The sequence below is a fragment of the Chaetura pelagica genome, unplaced genomic scaffold (assembly GCF_000747805.2).
Source record: "Chaetura pelagica isolate M959 unplaced genomic scaffold, ChaPel_1.0 scaffold294, whole genome shotgun sequence".
NCBI lineage: Eukaryota > Metazoa > Chordata > Aves > Apodiformes > Apodidae > Chaetura > Chaetura pelagica.
In genome coordinates, this window is record NW_009953068.1 from 316,718 (window position 1) to 325,133 (window position 8,416).

The window sequence follows — 8,416 nt, forward strand, 5'->3', positions numbered from 1 at the left end:
CTGCCAGAGGATAAGTGCAATTCCAACATCCACATTTAAACAAAAGCAACAGTATTTATAGAAAACCTTTGAGAACTTGAATTTAATAAACCAAGAAACATCAGCTTGCACTTCACATTTGTACAAAAACATAGAGAAACCACTTGCAAAAGACATATGAACTAGCTAGTAAAAACAACCAAAAAAAATTAAATGGTCCTCAGCAAGAGCATGTACAGCTTTTATGGGAAACAAAGATTACCAGAGCTAAGTATTGCCTCATAACAATTAAAAATCATAATTTGAATGTCTTTTACAAATACACAATATAAAAAACAGGTCAACTTGAACAGAACATTAACTGAATACTTATCTATGTATATACATATACACACTTAAGTATAGAAACTCTCCAAATACTAAAATAGGCCATAGTGGTGAGGTTACTAGCATCTGCTATTTAACTTGTAATGGAAGGAGATCAATGTCCCTGTGTGTGTGTTTGGGTGTAAGAGGGGTTTGTTGTCAGAACAACAGCAATCACAATTGGAACTGACCAGTGGAGCTTGACAAGGTCATCACCAGGCTGTCACCTGCATTTAATTTGTGAATGAAAGAGAAAGATTTGTAAAGTATTCATAAAACTCAATGTGGCATCCAACCTGCAGGGGAAGTATCTCCCCCTTGTAACCCTCAATATGAGGAATCATATAATGCCATTTGACCAGAACACAGTATAACTCTTTCTCTTAGAAACAGAGGAAAATCTGGATTGGTACCATCCTACACTGATGTCAATGAATGCAGCAGTCCAGAGGAGTATTTACACACGATTCTCTCCTCGCTAGGGTAAGGACACAACATGGCTTCCATAAAGGCATTTCACATTTTACCAGACCCGCTGACTGCAGACGTTTTGCTCACTTTTTCAGTAGCATCTTAGCAAAATCAGCATTGGACATCATTTTAGGCTCCTCGGGGACTTTGGAGGAAGTTGCTGGTGAATTCTGGACCATCCCATTCTCAGCCTTAGCCACAGGGTGGCTCTGGCGCTGCAAGGCCCGGGGCACCATTGAAAGCTGCGTCCTCCCCTTCCCTCGCCTGGAGAAGGAAAAGGGACAATTAAAGATATCCTAGTGCTCCTTGAACATACTCTTTTAGCTTGGGGAAACAAAAAGGGCTTCATTCGTTGCAAGGAATCCTCATTTGAGTATTACTGCTGCCATTTGTGGCAGTAATAAGCAGCACAAAGCTTTCAGGGAGTACCCTGTGGAACGGTGCGAGTCCCGGCAGCAAACCCTGCCCAGCAGGAGCTGCAGCTCTGTGGTTACCCACGGGGCACATACAACACACCCTTAATGCAACATTAAGCAGCAGGAGCACTCCTAAAAGCTGACAGAGCAACCTCAGTGCTTGCTGTGAGGAACAGCTGGTCCTCCAGAGTCAGAGGATAGGGGAATTATAAGCACTGAAGTGCTAAGATCAGATCCAACAGGAATGCTTTTATTGATCAGAGAATCAGAGTGGTTTGGGTTGGAAAGGACCTTAAAGATCATCTAGTTCCAACCCCCCTGCATGGGCAGGGACACCTCCCACCAGACCAGGTTGCTCCAAGCCCCATCCAACCTGCCCTTCAACACTTCCAGAGATGGGGCAGCCACAGCTTCCCTGGGCAACCTGCTCAGTGTCTCACCAATCTCACACTAAATAATTTCCTCCTCATGTCTAACCTAACCTCCCCTCTTCCAGCTTTAACCCATTACCTCTTGTCCTCCTGCTACATGCTCTAATAAAAAGCCTCTCCTCAGCTTTCCTGTAGCCCCTTCAGGCACCAAAAGGCCACTATGAGGTCTCCTCAGAGCCTTCTCTTCTCCAGGCTGAACAACCCCAACTCTCCCAGCCTGTCTCCATAGGAGAGGTGCTCCAAGCCCTGATCTTCACAACCTCTGATAAGAAAAACCACCCTGCTTTTCCTCATCAATCCAGCAACCCAAATGTTGATGGCTCAGCACCCTTTAGACACCCTCTAGCTAACACTCCTAACACAGCAGCACATGAAGAAGCCCAGCATTCCCAGCCAACACTCACGCTCCGTAGGGGGGCCGGGGCCCAGCGCCCGGCGCGGCCCTGCCCGCCTCAGGCCTCTCGGGGGGCCTGCGCAGGGGGGGGTTGCTGATGGCCACCTTGATGACATGTTCCTTCACTGTCATCCTGTCCATCTTCAGCACAGCCTGCGAGGCCTGAGCCTCATTTTCGTATTCCACATAGGCCAGGCCCTAAATAAGGAAAAGGGGAAACCCACATCAGCCTGAGTGCTTCCAGCTCAGCCAGGCAGCTTTGGCTAATGGTTCAACCAGCTGGTAAGAAAACTGTACAGAAAGCAGACCTAAGAGTCCCAGTATTCTTTACCTAAAAGAAGTTATCTACACAAACCTACAACCTGCATTTTTTGACTCCCATTCACAATGCCCTGGTTTGTAAAAGAGGTGTAAGCATGAACAAACAAAAAGAAACCCAAGATCCCACTAAATATAATGAAGTGCTGCATCAGTGACAAGTCTTCAGCTCTAAATGTCTACTATACAAACACCCAGGTTGAATCTGGCACTGGACAGATTTGGATTCATAGCAGAAGAAAAGGTAACTCAATCTATGGAGCTAGAACAGAAGGATCCACCCAAACTGTCCTGTGATTCTTCACTCAGCTCGTACCTAAGGCATCAAGGCCACTAACATGGGGCTATTGTGGCCACCTTGGTTTCAAGGGCAGTAAAGCCCATCTTGAGCAGCTCCAACAGGACTGACAGGCACCACCTCTGAAACAGGGACTGGTGACAAAAGAGCTCTTTGCAGGACATGAACTGGTGCTGACTTCATGAGTAACAGCTGCCAACCACACCAGTAACCAGTCCCTGCTGGTGCACCTTCCCTCTGGGCTCTTGTTTCCAGCCAACAGACCCAGGGGCTCCTGCAGCCAGGACACAGGCCGGGAGGCATCACCTCCCCCTGCCATTATTGTTATTCTTCTAAATGACATCCAAACCCTTCAGCTGTATTTTTGGATTATCCCATTTCACAGGAAACGTATCAGATTTTATATAACATTCAAAGCACATTTATTTGTGGCTTAAACAGAACCCCAGCTCAAACTCAGCTGAGAACACAGCTTGCAAGGCTTGGGGTAGGCACCAGAGCACACATGCACCAGGAACTGCACTTGAGATATTGCCAAGAGCTAGAAAAGAATACATTTTAAAAATACATGCACACCATCTCCAGGATGGCACCTGTTACAAGTGCCCAACACAGCTGAAGTATCAGGTGGAATTCTGGCAGAGCAGCAGCTGGTTTAGTGTCTCTTATTTAACAAGGACCCATTTATTCCAGGGTGGAAATAATGAGCCCTGCCAGAGAGGAGGCTCCTTTCTCACTGGCAGATGTGTGACTGCAGCAGGTGTCATGAACAACAGCCTCAGGAGACTGAGGGAAGGGAGGAACCTGTTACAGCAGGTGAGCCCTATCTAGCCAGTTACTTGAAAAATATTCTTTGCAGACTTACTAATGCCTGTTTTTACTGTACTTGATGTGCCACCAACATCTTCCCCTCCATCCCATTTATATCACACATTCTTCCTGTGCAATTTAAAAAGCATTTTGGAAAAATTCCTCTTCCCCTCCCACTTCTTACTTGCTGGCACAACAGCCCACTGGGCTATATAAATCCAAGCATTTCAAACTCAAGCATTTCTGCAAATTTTAATGCAAAGCCACACTGGCATCTTTTAAAATATAAACCCTAGTATTTGTAACCAAACTTCATGAAGAGCTTCTTTTTGAAGGATTCCTTAAAATGCAGAGAGCATTAAGGATTCCTACCTTGGGTTTTCCAGCTCTGTTGGTGACCAGCCGGATGTCTTTCACATTCCCATGTGCTTTACACAGATCTTCCAGCTCTTCCTTGGTGCAGGAATATGGCAAACCAGATATAAACAGTTTATGTTTCTCCAGTGTAGTGCTATACCTGAACACCTGAAGGGATGGAAAGGCTGTTAGATACCAAGCCAGAGTCTCCGAGGACTGCGATCAACTACAGCCCCAAAATGTTACCAAGATACTTCATACTTGTGATTCAAAGCTACCCCAGAACCAAAAGAAGTTATCTTGAAAGATACTTGCATGTACACACAGGCAAAGGGCTTGCAAACAAATGCTTCTAAACATCTGTGTCTCCTTCACAAAGAGGACAGCCACTGATAATGTCTTCTTGCTTAGTTGTCACCACCCAAACATCAAGTTTTCCTGTAACTCCATAATGCAGAAACCCACTGATGACACAGCTGACCTCTAGTACAGACCATCAGCAAGAACCCATGGGTTGTGCAACACACACTCACAGTTTTAGAGACTACACCAAAAAAGCCCTTCCCAGATTAGAGGTGCCCAAGCAGGAATCAGGGCCCTCACACCTTTAAGAAGCTGCCCAGATGAAGAAGATTCCTGCAAATCCTGAGTAAGCTCACATCAGTCCTGGTTTATGGCAAAGTAACTGAAGACTAGAACTCCCAGGAAACAGTTTGACAGCTAAGACATCACTTGACAATCCCAAACTAGCACTACAGGAATTCCCTGGATGCAAGCCCTCTGGAAGCAACACACTCAGCCAGCTTTCCTATGCAGCCCCACTCTTCAACCTATTACTGGAAAGCATAAAACCTTTACCTTGAAGTCTGGATTCTTGTTCTTGTCAACACATGGAGAAACAAACATGGGTCTCCCCTCCACAACCTTACGATCCAAGCCAAGAGCTTGGTGAGCAGATTTTTCTTCCTTGAATTCTACGTAGCAGTAGCCCCGGAAAGTCCCGTTGTTGCTGAACACTGGACGGATTTCTGCCACCTCCCCACAGCTCTCAAAGAGCTCTTTTAGTTTCACTTCTGGATCTGCCATGTTGTAGGAAAGGTTGCTGACAAAGACAGTGACGTGATCTTTACTGCTGTCATGTAGCACTTTGGGGATGTCTTTACGACTGGTTGATGCCTTTTCCTTTTGCCTTGCTGGGCCATCTGGCTTTTCAGGTCCACTTCTTCCAAACAGCCCCGTTTCTACCTCCATGTCTTCTTCCAGAAGGACAGCATCACCAGCTCCTTTGTGCCTCTTGCTGGGCTGCTCTGCTGATCAATGCAAATCAAAACACTTTCACTCACCACTGAAGTTAAGCTGCCCTCCACTACCACTATGGAGCTGGGAAATGGCACCAATACAATGACAGGTCTTAAAGACACACAAGAAAAACCTCCTTCAGGTTCTCAAGAAACAACAGATTCTTGAACCATACTAGCAAGTATTTTGATGAAAGCAACAGGGATATTTTACCCTTTTTCTGTCAGTTACAACTACTGATTCATGTTCTCTGTTTTTTTTCTCCAAAGTAAGAAACACAAAAATGTAAAAGCTCCCCAACTCCCAGGGGCTGCAATCTGTTAAAATCTTCTGTTACCACCTTCCAATAGACAGCTACAAGACTGAATAACCCAATTTAGACACACGCCTCAACACCATTTGATGAGTCAGGAAAATTTACTTTTAAACAAAGAGGGGAGGAAAAAATATCAGTACCTCTCTGAGAGAAGAAAACCCTAAAAAAACCCACCCTACAGAAGTTCTTATAAGCATAGACTTATGTTGATGAAAACCCATTTAGTCTTGCTTTGATTTCACTACCACAAAGATCTCCTAGGACAAACAGACCCTGGTAATGGCACTTCCCCATCTACCTCTGCCTGAAGGGAGGCAACCAACAGTCCTGTTGCCAGAGGGTCTGGAATTTCAGTTTTGGTTATTTACCTTCTTCTTCTTGTCCCCATTCATCATCATCATCCTCTGCTTTGCGCTTCTCTCCAATCCTGGTTTTTTTAGCCTTTTTAGAAGCTTTCTTTTCTGCCCGGGCCTGCTTCCTTTGTTCAGCTTTCTCCTCTTCCTGCTTTGCCAGAGCAGCTTCCTTCTCAGCAGCCTAAAATATACAGATTATTTCTTTTTTTTCCCCCCTCAGTGACTGCAGATTGTAGACCATTCCTATGTGCTCTTTTCCACAGTGCTGAACCTGGAGGGTTTTCTGCAAAACTCCATGAAACAGAGCTAATGGGATCATCATTTAAAGCACATCTCAACTGTTGGCTCTAATAAGCTTTCCTGGAGTGTATTTTACTCTTGTATCCACCCAAAGGTGAAAGATCAGAAGACACTGAACATAGTTTTAAAACAAAATCAATAGTTCTGAGGTTTTTAGACAATTCAGGCTTCTCTGTGGGAACCAACACTAGAAATCTGACATCCAGCCAAGCATGACCTGAATGCAGGTATTTTATAAACTGCTGAGGAAGTTCAAAATTCTGACCTTTGCTCTTTGTTCATTAACTCGAGCTAATCTGTTTTCTGTTTTTTGAACAGCTGCATCCCAGTCTTCCAATGTCCCTAAAGGATAAAAAAAAAACACACCACACAACAACCTTGTATTCAGCTTTCCCATAATTTCAAAATACAATTCTAGAAAAATAAGAGTCAATGAGTTCATGGAACTTACTCTTAACCATTACATATGAAAATACTAAATATAATAAGTAGCTTTCAAAGACAAAGAAAACACAACCAGAGCAGAAACCTCTCATTTATAATACAACACTCCAAAAAGGCATGGGAAAACCCAATCAATTTCAGCAGGCTCCAAATCAGGCCAGAAAAGAAGGAAGAAAAGAGCTGCTCACATATATGCAGTAGTGACAAGGAAATGAACCTTTGCCAGAACACAAAACACCAGATCAAAATTCACTGTGTCCTTATCTCCAGACTGGGTAAACGAGATGCTGTGCAGTTAGGTACCTTCTATCCTCTCCAGAGTGAGCAGCACCTCACAGACATGCTCTGGGTAGTCACTGGTGCACTGCACAGCTCGGTGCAAGGCCTTTCTGCAGTGCTGGGTGTCCCCATGAGCTCTGCAGGGGGAAAGCAGGACAGTGAGGAGCCAATCCCCCACAGCAGGACCACAGACAGGACAGTTAACTACATTTGATACAAATACCTTCCCTTCCTTCTCCAGTAAATGTGGAGCTATTGCTCTAATACTTCTGAAATACACTGCAGAGCTGCTGTGAGAACCTTAAAACCCCACTATAAACCCACATGAAGGAAACATGCTAAGTGTCCAAGTCTTGTCACAGAACCACAGAACCATTCTGGTTGGAGAGGGCCTTTAAAATTGAGTCCAACCATAATCCAACTCTACCAACCATTAACATAACTCTACCAAGTCCACTGCTTAAACCATATTCCTAAGCACCACATCTGTACATCTCCTAAACATCCCCAGGGATAGTGATTCCATCACCTCCCTGGGCAGCCTACTCCAGTGTTTCATTACCCTTTCAGTTACAAAATTTCTTTTAATATCTAACCTAAACCTGTCCTGGTGCAACTGGTCTCACACAGAGGAGGAAATCTAAAAGTTAATTAACATTTCCCACCAGCCAAGCTCTTACCTTTCCAGGTTATAATACTCCAGCCACATGTTGGCATATTTGGCATTCCCTTTAGTCATGATGTTGTCCCAGAGTTCTCTGGCCTTCTGCATGTTGTTACACAAGCGGGCCTGAAAAAGCACCCACAGCACTCAGCATCATCTGGGATGGTTTGGGTTGGAAGGGGCCCTAAAGATCATCTAGTTCCTTTCAATATCATCAACCCCCCCCCCCAACAAGAAAACACAGATGCTGCACCCCAACCCAGGAAGATACAGCTGCTCCTTCACTGCTCACAGTGAACACCTAAAGCAGTCCTGCTGCTGAGTAATCCCCTGCCCACCCACTACATCAATCTGGGTTGCTGGCTCCCACACACATTTCATTTTGGACATTATAAAAAATAATTAGTTGTTTCTACATTTTTCCTTTTGTCGTTATTCACTAATGTACCCAATAGAGCACTTAAACCCAGTCCTCAAAGAGAAATGCTTCAGCTGTCAGTTCCCTAAGCCTCCTCAACTGGGGGAGTAGGGGAAATGGGTTGAGACACCAGGGACTGCACCAGCACACTGACACCTGGGCTAGTCTGGAACTAGTTAGCTTAGGCAACACTAGGTATGGCAGGACTGGAGGCAGTTTAGTGTTCAGTTCCAAGGCACCATGGCTGGCCTGTGAACTGAGTTACTCCCACATCTCTGCACCACACTGCAGTCACAGCAGCATAAAGACATCCTGGCTACTGTCTCCAGGGGAATGCTGCTCCCTTCCTGGGATGTCATCCTTCAAGCCTGAAGCTCTACTATGTGCCTGACCAGCTCAGACACAGCACTACCCACTGGAGTTACCCAGACAATATGTTAAAGTGCAGGAGGGTTCAACACTCTGCTTGGAATATCAAAATGATCAATTTCCTCTTGTTCAGC

General features: G+C 45.0%; 1 protein-coding gene across 1 annotated transcript in view; it reads right to left on the reverse strand.

Annotated features, from left to right (window-relative positions):
* Positions 1-899: 899 nt before the first annotated feature.
* SART3 (squamous cell carcinoma antigen recognized by T cells 3) overlaps positions 900-8,416 on the reverse strand; it is a 16,203-nt gene continuing 8,686 nt past the window's right edge. Inside the window, exons 13-20 of the mRNA XM_009996836.1 lie at positions 7,512-7,621; positions 6,856-6,968; positions 6,374-6,450; positions 5,824-5,989; positions 4,699-5,150; positions 3,856-4,008; positions 2,068-2,255; positions 900-1,080 (exon numbers count right to left, since the gene is read on the reverse strand). Coding sequence (XP_009995138.1) covers positions 900-1,080; positions 2,068-2,255; positions 3,856-4,008; positions 4,699-5,150; positions 5,824-5,989; positions 6,374-6,450; positions 6,856-6,968; positions 7,512-7,621 — 1,440 coding nt within the window. The remainder of the gene's footprint in view (positions 1,081-2,067; positions 2,256-3,855; positions 4,009-4,698; positions 5,151-5,823; positions 5,990-6,373; positions 6,451-6,855; positions 6,969-7,511; positions 7,622-8,416) is intronic.